Source organism: Astyanax mexicanus, chromosome 22 (assembly GCF_023375975.1).
Source record: "Astyanax mexicanus isolate ESR-SI-001 chromosome 22, AstMex3_surface, whole genome shotgun sequence".
Lineage (NCBI taxonomy): Eukaryota > Metazoa > Chordata > Actinopteri > Characiformes > Acestrorhamphidae > Astyanax > Astyanax mexicanus.
Genome location: NC_064429.1, coordinates 31489382 through 31505579, shown reverse-complemented (window position 1 = coordinate 31505579; position 16198 = coordinate 31489382). Strand labels below are relative to the sequence as shown.

General features: G+C 39.0%; 1 protein-coding gene across 2 annotated transcripts in view; it reads right to left on the bottom strand.

The window, feature by feature from the left end:
• Positions 1-11457, bottom strand: part of ksr2 (kinase suppressor of ras 2) — a 183530-nt gene extending 172073 nt beyond the window's left edge. For both annotated transcript variants that reach the window (XM_049470691.1, XM_022667280.2), the window contains exon 1: positions 10638-11457. In XM_049470691.1, coding sequence (XP_049326648.1) covers positions 10638-10847 — 210 coding nt within the window. In that variant the 5' untranslated portion in view covers positions 10848-11457. The remainder of the gene's footprint in view (positions 1-10637) is intronic.
• Positions 11458-16198: the final 4741 nt, after the last annotated feature.

Here is a 16198-nt window from a genome sequence, read left to right as displayed (position 1 = left end):
GAATTCAGAAGAAAATGCCTTAATAATTCTGTTCATACAGTGTAATTATAATTTTTTACCGTACTGTGTAAACTCTGAGTGTTCCTATACTCTTATCCGTCCCGCTGTGTTCTTCAATGTTTCATGAGTGGTCTGAAGTGGCGCGCTGCACGTTGCAGAAAACATAAATATTCTAAATTGGACAAGTTTTCCCAAGCCAGTGATGTCACTGCAGTGTTGATGCAGGAAGGCCGAGGCAGCTAAACAAAGAAACAACAAAAATACATGCATGTCTATGTAGATTTTACTGGTGCAGTGGTTAGTTATTCACTGTGTTTTTGTTTTTGCTTTTTTGTCATAAAATATTTTTCAGATTATCAAACAAATGTTAATATCAGACAAAGATAACCTGGGTAAATTACCCATTACCTGCTAAGCGCTAGCCATTCAGCCTCTTTTAGAAGTGAGTATTATCGGCCTATAGTCTGCTTTTAACCCCTGCTTTCACCGCTGGAGCAGTATTAGCATTTCTAGCTAAGCGCTAGCCATTCAGCCTCTCAGAAGTGAATATTATCGGCCTATAGTCTGCTTCTAATCCCTGCTTTCACTGCTGGATCAGTATTAGCATTACCCGCTAAGCGCTAGCCATTCAGCCTCTTTTTAAAAGTGGGTATTATCGGCCTACAGTCTGCTTCTAACCCCTGCTTTCACTTCTGGAGCAGTATTAGCATTACCTGCTAAGCGCTAGCCATTCAGCCTCTTTTAGAAGTGAGTATTATCGGCCTATAGTCTGCTTCTAACCCCTGCTTTCACCGCTGGAGCAGTATTAGCATTACCCGCTAAGCGCTAGCCATTCAGCCTCTTTTAGAAGTGAGTATTATTGGCCTATGGTCTGCTTCTAACCCCTGCTTTCACTGCTGGAGCAGCATTAGCATTACCCGCTATGCGCTAGCCATTCAGCCTCTATTAGAAGTGAGTATTATTGGCCTATAGTCTGCTTCTAACCCCTACTTTCACTGCTGGAGCAGTTTTAGCATTACACGCTAAGCGCTAGCCATTCAGCCTCTCAGAAGTGAATATTATCGGCCTATAGTCTGCGTCTAAACCCTGCTTTCACTGCTGGAGCAGTATTAGCATTTCTAGCTAAGCACTAGCCATTCAGTCATTCAGAGGTGAGTATTATCGGCCTATAGTCTGCTTTTAACCCCTGCTTTCACCGCTGGAGCAGTATTAGCATTTCTAGCTAAGCGCTAGCCATTCAGCCTCTCAGAAGTGAATATTATCGGCCTATAGTCTGCTTCTAATCCCTGCTTTCACTTCTGGAGCAGTATTAGCATTACCTGCTAAGCGCTAGCCATTCAGCCTCTTTTAGAAGTGAGTATTATCGGCCTATAGTCTGCTTCTAACCCCTGCTTTCACGGCTGGAGCAGTATTAGCATTACCCGCTAAGCGCTAGCCATTCCGCCTCTTTTAGAAGTGAGTATTATCGGCCTATAGTCTGCTTCTAACCCCTGCTTTCACTGCTGGAGCAGCATTAGCATTACCCGCTAAGCGCTAGCCATTCAGCCTCTATTAGAAGTGAGTATTATTGGCCTATAGTCTGCTTCTAACCCCTACTTTCACTGCTGGAGCAGTTTTAGCATTACACGCTAAGCGCTAGCCATTCAGCCTCTATTAGAAGTAAATATTATCGGCCTATAGTCTGCGTCTAAACCCTGCTTTCACTGCTGGAGCAGTATTAGCATTTCTAGCTAAGCACTAGCCATTCAGTCATTCAGAGGTGATTATTATCGGCCTGTAGTCTGCTTCTAACCCCTGCTTTCACTGCTGGAGCAGTATTAGCATTTCTAGCTAAGCTCTAGCCATTCAGCCTCTTTTAGAAGTGAGTATTATCGGCCAATAGTCTGCTTCTAACCCCTGCTTTCACTGCTGGAGCAGCATTAGCATTACCCGCTAAGCGCTAACCATTCAGCCTCTTTTAGAAGTGGGTATTATCGGCCTATAGTCTGATTATAACCCCTGCTTTCACGGCTGGAGCAGTATTAGCATTACCCGCTAAGCGCTAGCCATTCCGCCTCTTTTAGAAGTGAGTATTATCGGCCTATAGTCTGCTTCTAACCCCTGCTTTCACTGCTGGAGCAGCATTAGCATTACCCGCTAAGCGCTAGCCATTCAGCCTCTATTAGAAGTGAGTATTATTGGCCTATAGTCTGCTTCTAACCCCTACTTTCACTGCTGGAGCAGTTTTAGCATTACACGCTAAGCGCTAGCCATTCAGCCTCTATTAGAAGTGAATATTATCGGCCTATAGTCTGCGTCTAAACCCTGCTTTCACTGCTGGAGCAGTATTAGCATTTCTAGCTAAGCACTAGCCATTCAGTCATTCAGAGGTGATTATTATCGGCCTGTAGTCTGCTTCTAACCCCTGCTTTCACTGCTGGAGCAGTATTAGCATTTCTAGCTAAGCTCTAGCCATTCAGCCTCTTTTAGAAGTGAGTATTATCGGCCAATAGTCTGCTTCTAACCCCTGCTTTCACTGCTGGAGCAGCATTAGCATTACCCGCTAAGCGCTAACCATTCAGCCTCTTTTAGAAGTGGGTATTATCGGCCTATAGTCTGATTATAACCCCTGCTTTCACTGCTGGAGCAGTATTAGCATTTCTAGCTAAGCTCTAGCCATTCAGCCTCTATTAGAAGTGAGTATTATCGGCCTATAGTCTGCTTCCAACCCCTGCTTTCACTGCTGGAGCAGCATTAGCATTACCCGCTAAGCACTAGCCATTCAGCCTCTTTTAGAAGTGAGTATTATCGGCATATAGTCTGCTTCTAACCCCTGCTTTCACTTCTGGAGCAGTATTAGCATTACCCGCTAAGCGCTAGCCATTCAGCCTCTTTTAGAAGTGAGTATTATCAGCCTATAGTCTGCTTCTAGCCCCTGCTTTCACTGCTGGAGCAGTATTAGCATTACCCGCTAAGCACTAGCCATTCCGCCTCTCAGAAGTGAATATTATCAGCCTGTAGTCTGCGTGTTTACCCTGGTTTATCGGAACACTCAGGGTTCCTCAGTGTAGCGCTGTTGTTGCTAATGCTAATGCTCCAGCCTTAGTGGAAATCTGGACATCTAAGATTACAGTAAATGGTGGACTGTAAACTGAAGCGCTTTACTCACCGAAATTAACAATTTCCAGGAGAGAAATCTGTGTAGATTAACATTTTTAAAGAATTACAGTTTTGTTTACTTAACTTAGCTTAGCTTTACAAATCTTGCCCCCCAGCAGTGAGACCTGCTGACTTAGAAAGAAAAAACAGCAACACCCCTGTTCCTTACTAGTGCCGCTAAAAAAGCACCTTACAATCCGGCGTGCCTTGTGTATGAAAATAGACCAAAATAAACTATTCTTCTTAAAGTAAAAAAAAAATGAAAAAAATTGTCTGGAGAGGAAAACATCAGCGTAAATCCGGTGAATCAGCAAAAATACAGCGTCCTGTTTATTCCTGTAAGGTTTGGGATGGGAACTGTGAAGATCCGGACATGCTGAGGAAGTCACTTACTCCCAGAACCTCAGTCCAGCTGCATAATGCAGCACAGCTGGAGTTTCAGACCAGACCATAGCATCAAACTGCAATCTGCATGTAATATGATGTGATTTCACATCATAGATAAAAACGTCTGTGGACAACAGAAACCACTTCTAATGAATACATTCTATTCTAACTATTTTAGGTTGTGTTACTGTACAGCTCTGGAAAAAAATATTTTTTGTGATTTTGATATTTATAGGTTTATGTTTGAGTAAAATGAACATTGTTGTTTTATTTTATAAACTACAGACAACATTTCTCATAAAATTCCAAATAACAATATCTTCATTTAGAGCATTTATGTGCAGAAAATGGGAAATGGCTGAAATAACAAAAAAAGATGCAGAGCTTTCAGACCTCAAATAATTGCAAAGAAAACAAGTTCATATTCATAAAGTTTTAAGAGTTCAGAAATCAATATTTGTTGGAATAACCCTGTTTTTTATTCACAGTTTTTATGCATCTTGGCATCATGTTCTCCTCCACCAGTCTTACACACTGCTTTTGGACAACTTTATGCTACTCACTCCTGGTGCAAAAATTCAAGCAGTTCAGCTTAGTTTGATGGCTTGTGATCATCCATCTTCTTCTTGATTATATTCATAATTTTTAAGTGGTCTCTTTCTTCCAGAGCTGTATATAAAGCAATATAACAAGCAGTTGTCCCAACACTTTTGTCCAGATATTTTCGGTGTAGTTTCTTTGGAATAAGCCTCACCAGACATGAGACAAAAAAAATCTGTTCTATTCTAGGCCAGTGTCCAAAACAACTTCTCATGTCTCTGGCGTGTGATAAACTGATCTAAACCAGTGAGACCCTGTGGCTGTCGCTCAGAACTAAAATATTGTCAAATATTGATGCTCTGTTGTTCAGAGACCAACAAAAAAACATACGATTCAACTCAAAATATTTAAAATATTCCTACCATCAATACTATGACTATATTTTAATATTAGTAGCCTAATATATATTTAGCACAACAAAAGAAGAAAAATAAGTACAGATGTACTTAATAGAGTGCAAAGCTTGTGGTACAATAGAGTACCTTTCTTGTACCCATGTTTTTTTTGTTGCAGTAAAGATTATAAAGTTTATGAACATTATCATCAACTAAATATGTGTCACGAACTTGATACAAAATTGTCTGGCTTTTAAATGAAAAACATATTATATATAAATATATATATATATATATATATATATATATATATATATATATATATATATATATATTGTTTATTAGCACATATTAGTACGTACACACTCAATGTATTTCAGAGGGAACACGTGACCCTGAAAAGACCAATATTATACCTTTAAGGGGAACTATTATGAAAAGTTTACCTTTTAGTACAAGAAAGTACTTATTTTGTACCTCTGTTTTTAGTGTGTAATAGTACAGTGACTTTTTTTTTATCAATTATTCATAAGTAATTGTGCCCAGATGAGGATAGAACCCATAAAACTGCACAATTCAACTAATAATGTGTGAAAAGGTTCCACTTTCCCTGACTACCCTAGTAATAAAACAGTAGATTAAAGTATACTAAGCATTATTATGCTATAGTGCACTAAAATATACTTGTTGCCACATTATTAACTAGTATATTTAAAGAGTGCTAAAATGGAACAACTTTTTTGTACTTATTATATATTTTATATTTTAATTATACAAAAATATTACAAAAGTCTTACTTAAATTGTGCTAAGTGTACTTAACTGTACTAAAATGGAACTATTTTAAATATACTTAAGCAACATTAAAACATACTACTTCATGTATGTAACCCCATACTTTAAATATGCTCACAGTAAAATTATAATACATTTAATTACAGAGTATTACAACTGTATCACTATTTATTATACACAAGGTATATTAGAAATGTAAGAAGAATTGATGTTAAATATATTATAATTTACAGTAGAGTACAAATATGCTTCTTGGTCCTGCCTTTCGTAAGTAGCACACTTCTAGTATACATTATTGGGTATAAAAATATATTTTAATATACTGTACTACAATTTTTAGCTTGTAGCAAATTTACTTTAATTTTTTGAAACGTAGTAATTTAATTTAATTTCTAACAAGCTACATGATACATTGCACTTTAAGTGAACTACTGTAACTGTGCTGTTTTTTTAACACACTTTTCTAAAAATGTACAATAGTATATGTGGAAATAAATATTTTGGAAGTATATTAAATTGCATTAAAGTTTTTTAATGTGTATAGTTTTTAAATACACTATATTGTACTTTTTAAAAAAGACATTTGATGAAAGCATAATATTAATGTACTTTTAATATATTTTAAGTAAATTCATAAATCTGTTATATATGTATATTTACAGAATTCTTAGACATTTTTCAATATGTTTTAAGTACAATTAAGTATTTTTTTTTTTTTCACCAGGGTAATTGAACACAACACCAATAGCTCAGCTCGTGCTAACAGGTTATATATTCTGTACATGTACTTATTATAGTAGCTCGGTTCGTGGGCACACAAGTGCGCGCGCGCGTCCGTGCGCTCGTGCGTGTGTGCGTGCGTCTGGGACGCACGGTGGAAGGAAGCCCCCACGGCGGAGGAGGCTGGCCGCGCGCCTGCACGCCCACCCGCCCCCGGATCGGAGGGCTGCCCCCAGCAGGTACTGGACACGCAGCCCAGCTCGGGTAGTCATCGTATGGGGTCTAGATATGATCTAGAACCTTTAATAATAACAACAGCATTACATAACAGAACGAACCTATCTAACAATCTGTCTGTGTGCTGCGTTATAAAAGATGATGAGGGTCTCCATGTTTGATGCACACACACACACACACACACACATATTAAAATACACACGCACACACACACATATACACCACCATCAACCCCTAATACAACACCACCACCTGCAGAACGCGCGCGCTCTAGCCTCACTGCAGCCCCTCCACTCTCCTGCCTCTTTTTTTCTCGTGCGCGCGCGCTCACTCGCTCGCTCATGCTTGTGCAAGCGTGCGCGCGCGCTCAATTCATCTCCCTTTCCAACAAAAACAATGCATTTACAGTACATAAGGATTCACAGCTAACCTCTTCTTCAAGTGCACTTCAAGTGTGGTAGGTGCTTAGTGCTAGATGCTAGGTGCTAGTTTATAGATTGCATGTCCATGTGGGGCCTGTATGGGTAGCTCCCTTGATTGGGTCCTACTCAGTGTTGGGCACGTTACTTTGAAAAAGTAATTAGTTATAGTTACTCGTTACTTCTCCAAAAAAGTAACTGAGTTACTAACAGAGTTACTCCACTATAAAAGTAATTAGTTACCAGTAAAAGTAACTATCGCGTTACTTTTTATTATTCGCCCGTCAAAAAAAGGAAATCAATTATGCATTTACTATTATTATTAGAAAAATAACAAACGAAAATAAACCCAAAATGTTGACAAAAATATAATCTAACGAATTTCAAAAAAATAAAACGAAATTCTCCACACAACCAAAGAAAATTACTAAAACTTGTAATACTGAAAAAAGCGGAAAAACGCCTCTGGGGATGAAATTTAACAAACCAAGCCACACTCAAAAGAAATATGTATATATAAAACAAAATAATGGACAAAAACAACAATTTAATGCCCGTTAAAATGGTATTAATATAACAGCTTCACCAAAAGAGAATAGAGCTTAGATCGTGCCCAAAAAATCCGACCCAGCCGGAGCCCGTGCACATTCTGCCCAAGCCCGAACCATAAACTGTCATTATGAGCCTGACCCGATCCGCCCCATAAACTGTCTGTTTTCGGGCTGATTGAATGAGCGAAATATAATCAGAATTATGTTAATTAACACTGTAACATAGAAGCATAGAACTATTATTTAATTTAAATGATTTTTAAGAACAGCTACACACAATGCTGCAAGTCAAACGCGGAGGCGTTCACGTGCGCCCAGAGCTACGTGATTACAGTTTTCATTTTTATTATAGTTTAATTTTATTTTGTTTTTATTTTTTCTGTTCATTTTAGGGTGGGCTTGCTAGCGCGAGCGCTTTACACAAGAACTAACGGACCACGAGTGCCGCGCGCTCGGCACAACAACTCCCGCTGTACAACTCCGCTGTACAACAGCGCTTATAAATAAATTAAACACAAAAATGAGGGTATTCTATCAGTAATTTCAGTTCGTTTTAGTTAGTTTTATAAACACAAAATACAGTTCGAGATAGTTATGTTTTTCCTTTTAATTACCGTTTTTATTAGATTCAGTTAACACAAATGTTTCAATTTTCGCTATTTCGTTCGCTTTAGTGAACAATAATAATTGGTTACTTAGCAACATTGTGATTATCACACCATAGCTTTATATAAAATAAAAATAGGAGCCTGATGTCGGTCCTCAGGTCAGGTGGGATTCGGGCAGAGAATCTAAGCTCTAAAATAGAAAGCAGCAGCACAACCGGAGCAGCTAAAAAGAGCTTAACGTCCTTAATTCGGAACTTGGGTTGTCCACGGCAATCACTGAATTGATTAGAGCACGCAAATCGTCACAATTGTGCCTGACTTCACCACGCCAAACCACAGGCACAGCGGCCAGAAGCTTAAGTTCACCGGACAGAGGAGGGGTTAACCAGGGCAAAGCGAAGTAATAAAAAAAAGTTCATAGAGCTGCAAAAGTAACGTGCAGTAACGGGGTGTCGGAAATGGTAACGGCGTTACAGTCATAGTAATTAGTTAGATTACTCGTTACTGAAAAAAAGTAACGGCGTTAGTAACGCCGTTAGTTTTAACGCCGTTACTCCCAACACTGGTCCTACTTGTGAAGCTCAACTTGGTCTTAGTAACAACACACAGAGCCTACAATCACCTGGAGCCAGCCTATAGGATCTCTCCTGGAAGCCCTAGAGCCCATGTTCCCGCCATGTACAGCCTGTATGGGTAGCCCATTGAGTTGTATACTGAGATTTTTGAGAGCTGATATGATTGGGTCCTTTTTGGGAAGCCCAACTGGGTATTGGTAGCAACACACAGAGCCTACAATCACCTGGAACCAGCCTATGATCTCTTCTGCAAGCCCTAGAGCCCACGTTCCAACCATGTGAGCCTCACATAAACATGTTGGCCCATGTACTGCTTGTATTGGTACCCACTGAGTTGTACACTGAGGTGTAATGTTTGGGTCCTACTTGGGAAGCACAACTTGGTCTTAGTAACAACACACAGAGCCTACGATCACCAGGAACCAGCCTATAGGATCTCTCCTGGAAGACCTAAAGCCCATGTTCCAACCATGTGAGTCTCACATAAACATGTTGGCCCATGTCAGCCTGTATAGGTCGCCCATTGAGTTGTACACTGAGATTATTGAGAGCTGAAATGATTGGGTCCTACTTGGGAAGCACAACTGGGTCTCGGTAACAACAAACATAGATAAAAATCCATAGAGTCTAGTGGATACCCACCTAGGACCAGCCTAGGAACCCTGCTTCCACCAATTTTGGCTGGGTGGTGGAGAGTTTGGGTACTAAGTGCTAGTTGCTAGATAACATGCCTATGCTATAAACCCACAGAGTTTACTGTATGCCCATCTGAGACTGGCCTAGGAACCCTGCTGGAAGCCACCTAGCCAATGTTCCACTCATGTTGGCTAGCTTTTGCCAGGTGCTATTTGCTAGATTACATGCCCATGTGGGGCCTGTATTGGTAGCTCACTGGATTGTACACTGAGATTAATGAGGGTTGTAAAGTTTGGGTCCTATTGGGGAAGCCAAAATGGGTTTCGATAACAGCACACAGAGTTATAAACCCAAAACACAGAGCCTATACCCACCAGGAACCCACCTAGGAGTCATGACACTGAAAAGCCTCTATGGGTAGCCCACTGAGTTGTACACTTAGCTAGAAACCCACACAGAACACATGCCCATAGCCCCCATATGATCATGTTGCCTAGGTGCTAGTTGCTAAATAGCATGCCTATATGGGGCCTGTTTGAGGGGCCCACTGGGTTGTACATTAAATTGAGGTGGGTTGTAACTGCAGGTGAGTCAAAGTAACAACATCTTGTATCTACAAATCCAAACAGAGCCTATGACTGCCTGGAACCCACAGAGAAACCCTCCTGGAAGACACCTACCCCATGTTCCAAATATGTCCCTACAAACTCACTCTGAGCCCAAGCCCACCTAAAACCCAAATGGAACCCACCTGGAACGCACCTAGTCAACAATTCACCCATGTGAGCCCAACAGTAGCTAGTGTACAATGCATATGGGGCCTAGCTAAATTGGAACCATGGGAGATTTACCATTTGGGAAACCCAACTTGGTCCAGCTGTGACCCATTAACACCATATGTAGCTACAAAGCCACTCAGAGACCATGTCTATCTTGAACCATCCTGAAATTCACCTTTCCCATGCTCCACTTATGTGGGCCACATATATGAATGTCAGAACATATAAAGGCCTAAATGTGACCCATGCAAGATTGGGTGGTCTATAATGAAAGTGCCCATTTGGGACATCAAACCAACTCAGAGCCCATGCCCACATGGATCTCAGCGGAGTCAAGAAAAAGATGGATTCTACAATGCACATGGGGCCTAGATGGGACCCATGTGAGATAAAGATTGGCTGTACCAATTGGGCCCATTTGGGAGGTCCAACTGGGTCCAATTGTGTTCTGATAACAGCACACATAGCTACAAACCCACTGAGAGCCCATGCTTAACTAAAACCCACCCAAGACCCACCTGGGACCAAGCTAGCCCACATTCCACTCATGTGGGGCCCACATATGGATTTTATTGATGGGCCCCATATGGTTTGTACACTGCACAAGGGGCCTTGCTGGGATCCCATGTGCAGATGGGAGATTAGGGTTGGCTGTAACAATGGGGCCCATTTAAAAAGCCCAACTGAGACCCAGTAACAACACACTGCTCACCTGGAACCCACCTTAAACCCACATGGAACCCACTCAGCCCACGTTCCACCCATGTGAGCCTTGCATTATCACATTGGCTGAGTTGTGGGGGGTTTGGATGCTGAGTACAATCTATGTGCACCCTCTCCCCCTCTCTCTCACTTTACCTCCAGAGTCCGGATCTCCTTCTGTGTCAAGTCGTTGGATGTGGCACATTTGGTCCTCAGACCCTCCAGGCTGGAGATGCTGATGTCAATCATGTTCTGCACGAGCTCGCACTGCTGCAGGGCTTTCTGCAAATTCAGATGATGCTGCTGATGCTGATGCTGATGCTGCTGATGCTCCTCGCTTTTGGTCATCGTCTCCTCGTCCATCATTTGAGAGCTGTGTCTGATTATTGTTATTTTTTGTTGGTGGTGGTCTAGATGGTGGTCTAGATGGTCTAGGTGGTCTTGACGTCTAGGCTACTCTCTCTATCTCTCTCTCTCTCTCTTTCTCAGGCTGGCCAAAACAATCAATCAAAACGCATGAAAAAAACAACAGAAGCAGGTGATGCTCAAACCACTGCTGAGCATCCGAGCAGCTGGAGAAGGAGGAGGAGGCGACGATGGTGGCTCTGCATCCCAGCCGTGTTGCATCGCATCCCGGCGGCGCTGGGCATCAGGGCCGGCTCGCTGTGGCTCTGCAGTCTACCATGATGCACGGATGCACGGAGGCCAAAAAAAAGGAAACACATGAAATCACAGGCTCGCTGCGCATCCACACTGGTCCATTGCAACGCAGCTCGAGGATGGAGAGAAACGGAGGCAGCGCGAGGATCCTTTATCTACAGCTGGTGATGGGTGCAGGTCCTCCCCTTGTGGGCCATCGGCAGCGTCCCGGTTCTCCCCCACCACACCGACATGTTCATGATGCCCCCCCCACCCCCAAAGCCTCCGTCACTCGGATCCAGCAGCAGCAGCAGCAGCAGCCCCCCAGCAGCAGCGGCTCTCCGATGCTCCGGATCTCGCGAGATTACCCCAAGCCTCAAACGCAGTGTGAGCTCAGTGAAGCAGCGACGGGAATCGATTCAGTTTGGTGAATCGGTTCTTTAGAAAGCGAATCTTTCTCCTCCTAATGTATTTCTGTTACACTCATCAGCCATAACAATAAAACCACCCCACTGGTACCTTCAGGACAACCATACAAAGATGTCCCGTGGTAGTGCTGTAAGTTGTGCCAAAACATTAAAACCACCTTTTTATGGTTAGTGCTGTAAGTTGTGCCATAACATTAAAACCACCCATTTATTGATATAACTGTAGGTTGTGCCATAACATTAAAACACACATTTATTGTTAGTTCTGTAAGTTGTGCCATAACATTAAAACCACCCATTTATTGTTAGTTCTGTAAGTTGTGCCATAACATTAAAACCACCCATTTATTGTTAGTTCTGTAAGTTGTGATATAACATTAAAACCACCTTTTTATGGTTAGTTTTGATATGGCCCGAGTTATCTCCAGTAATGGGAAAAAATGTAAAAATGCTGTTTTCTATATATAATGCACAAAAAGAAGACGCTAATATTCTATTATAAAATCTATATAGCAATTGTTTACCAACTAGGTAAAAAGTTTAACATTTTTATTATTACCATTTCATTGGGAACCTATGTGTATTATTTTATATTGACCTTTTTATTTCATAAATAATCCCCAAACAATAAAAAACATGATTAAAAAGTGTTTTAAATAGCATTAAAAATACATGATGTCCATTGTAATAGACAATGGATGCAGGGTCTAATAGAGTTAAGGTGGGTGGTTTTAATGCTGTTGCACAAATTACAGGATCGCCAAAACATTAAAACCACTCCCACATTCCTCCAAAACAAGATGAAGGTGTCCTGTGGTGATATGTAAATTGTGCCAAAACATTAAAACCACCCTTTGTGCCATCACAACAACGTTATGAAGGTGTTCTGTCATATTCCTCTGCCTAACGTTCTGCCAAAACATTAAAACCGCTCTGAGTTCCTCCAAAACAACACTAAGAATGTGTGCCCTGGTAGTCCAGTAAGTTATGCCATAACATTAAAACCACCCACCTAGAAGATGGTACTGTAAGTAGTGTTATAATCATTAAAACTGACCCATTGAAGGTGTCATGTTGTACCAAAACATTAAAATAATTTTGCTAAACTGTTTTTGTAAAAAGGAGATGAGCAGACAAAACATGAACTTTGAACTACCTTTATACTGTCTGCAATGAAATGAGAGTAAAGGTAAATATAACGAACACTGCATTTTCCTTTTATTGTATTTTACTTTTTCTGATTTATGGTTTCCGCAAATATTTCCACTCACACTTTTATATTTATAGGCCTTGACTGAAGATTGCTGTGGAAAATGCTGTGTGCTATTGTTGCGTGGACGATTACATCAGAGCGTTTTCAGTAAGAACAGTAATGCTTTATTATGGTCTGTCTGTCTCTTTAATACACAATGGATTGGAAAAACTACAACTTAGAGCTCAGAAAAACACATCTTATGTAACTCTATCTTCCAGACACACACACACATACACACACACACAATAGATTGAGATGTAATAGTTGCTGGTTCGAAGTGTTTAAATTGCTGTTTTGAGTGTGTTGTAATCCTCACATTGTGCTTATGATAATGGTGGAAAAAACAGGGTCAAATACAAAACAACAACTATCCTTCCATGTCTAACTCTCACTGATGTTTAAAGTTGTGGTCCTTCCCTAAAAAGTCCCTAAAATTTCACTTACTGACAAAAAAAGAAGCTGCAGTCATGGCACACCCTGTACATTAGTTAGTTACTGTATGTGAGCTTCAACCAACCTCACTACCACAGTGTTAGTATCGTCGTTAGCATGGTGACTACAACATTATAATATTAGTGTGGTATTGGCTCTGTTCCCATGCTATTAGCATCACCACCATGCCAATAGTATCACCACTGTGCCATTAGCATTGCTAACTCACCAACTTCCACATCAGGGCTGGTTCCCAAATTTTGTTTTTGCAACAACTATTTTTTGAAGTATCTCTGAAAAAATCACAAATACCCATTTTGCTGTACAACGTGAAGATATCTCCTTGCTTATTTCTAATTGAGTCTTTGAATCATATAAGAGCAGCAGACAGTTCTGGCTTAGTACGACAGGTCCTGTCAGTGTGAACATGATATATATGCAGAGGTGGAAAAAGTACTGAAAAATTGTAATTAAGTAAAAGTACCTTTACTTTGCTAAAATTTTACTCAAGTAAAAGTAAAAGTACCCCTCTAAAAATCTACTTGAGTAAAAGTAAAAAAGTACTCAATTTAAAATGTACTTTGAGTAAAAGTTACTTGGTTACCTTTAATTATTTGACGTAAAAAAGTAAAAACAAATCATAAATTAAATTGTTTTTAATAAAATATTATTCCACATAATATTTAAAACCTTTCAGGCAGTATTTGTTCAGATCAGCCCATAAAACATTTTTAGTGGCATAGGTTTCTATGATCCATTTTTTGTCTTTACTGTTAAAAAGTTATGGTCATATAGGTGACTATAAACTGTATTTTTATCATTTTACAGTTCATTATTATATTTTAACTTGCCATTGCTTTGCTTTAACTGCTATTTACATGTTTTTTTTTAAACATTTAAGCAGATTGTTTAAAGATAAAAATACTTACAACACATGCTTTCTCAGGTTTGATGTGGAAGTTTTGAAAGCAGACAGCTCTGTCCGGCAGGGCATGGCACATTTTGCATTGCATAAGGTTGTTATTGCCTCGTTATTCTACGCACGAGCACGTTTGTTTTTTTTTTTTTAATTCAGACAATTGTTTTTTTCCCAGCATTTTATTTTTTTCCTCAGTAATTGGGAAATTTCCAATGTAGCAAAGTAAATTACTTGTGTCAAAATGTACTTGTGTAAAAATAAAATTACCTATTTTAAAAATGACCTAAAAAATGACCTAACTTTAAAAATGAAAAGTTACTCATAAAATGTACTCAATTACAGTAACTTGAGTAAATGTAATTAATTACTTTCCATCTCTGTATATATGGAATATATATGGATGAATTAAACACAATTAAACTGACTTCCACAAGGTAACGTTTGCTAAACTGTGGTGAATTGTTGCTTAGTGTTTCTGGCTTGTAATCCTTTTGTTTATTTAATTTGTAGCATTAACAGCTAGCTGTTAAGCAAGCTACTAACTTGGTTAGTAGCAGCTAATCTCTCTTAACGCAGACTTAACCTGATACCCCTCTGCATGTATTTTGTGTTTCATTTAATAATTTAATAAATAATACACTGTAGGAAATAGTATAATGCATAATTTTCTCTTGAAGACACATGCAACATTTTTATTTCTTTACTTCATACATCAATTTTAGCCAGTGTTATTAGCTCTGGCTTTAAATATATGTCTATCAACATGTCTACCCATTATATTACATTATATTAGAAAAGCTGTGTAGAACCGGGGCTGCACCACATGATCACATGATATGGTACATGAAATATAATAGTTTATTAACATATAATAATGAGTACTCCTACTTTTGAAATGCCACTGAGAAGTTTTTGCAGCCAACAGAAGCCCAGCAAAGCTAAGCTTTATTTTCTTATTTATTTTATTTATTTTTACACATTCAATGTGGAGGTTCATGGTGGTCCACAAGCTGGGACAGTGCTAGTGCTTGTTTTTTTTTTTGAGTATAGGTCAAAATACGACCCCTCTGCAGGTTCTGTTGGCATAAAAACTTGCTAGTTCAGCACTACTAAGAGCTTCTAGAAACCAGGCTCAGTGAACACACCTAAAGAACACACCTGGCACGGCTCTACCTGCCCTGCAGGAGATACGGCTGAGAGCCATGAACACATGCAGCTCCAGCAGGGCCTGAATGTCCTCCCTGGTTCAGATGAAGAAGTTAAGTTGCTTTCCATCTCCAGTGTCCCAACAATCCCAGCAGTAAGTTTTCACTATGCTAATATTACCACACATTTTTATCTTCCCCAGAAATAATTGTATTAAACCTTAAATGTGCTATATCATAAAAAGGCTGGCTGAAAGTTTTGGAACAGCCTTGATATATTATAATATAATAATATATGTCCTTTAGGTTTCAGTATGTTTTCATTCTTTTTATTATTATTTTAGTTTGTAAGTTTTAGTATGTTTAATACTAATATGTTTAATTGATATTCTATGTGTATTGTAACGTTTAGCATTTTAGTGTTTAATATTGTTTAATTTAGCTTGTGTTATATTTTATTTTATTTTATATTTATTTTTATTTTATTTCCAGTGCTTATGTTTATATCATGTTTATATGACATATTTATTACATATTATTTTTAGTATGTATGTGATAGTGTGTAAGTATGTTATTTATTTTTTTGTATATATTTTTGTGTATATATATGAATGTTTTAATGTTTATAAAGTTTTGTATTAATGTTATCATTCTTATTTTTGAATTGTTTAGCATTTAAGTATTTAAGTGTTGTTTTATGTTTTATTTATATATTTTTATTTCCAATGTTTTGGTTATTATATATCATGCTTACATATTATTTTGTATTTTTTCATGTTTTATTTTTTCTTTTTATACAAAATGTATATTTCTTTTTTTGTAATTTTGTCATTATGTATTTTTCAGTATATTTTTACTAGGTTCTAAAAACGGGTCTCATTCAAAAAGGGGCGGGGTTA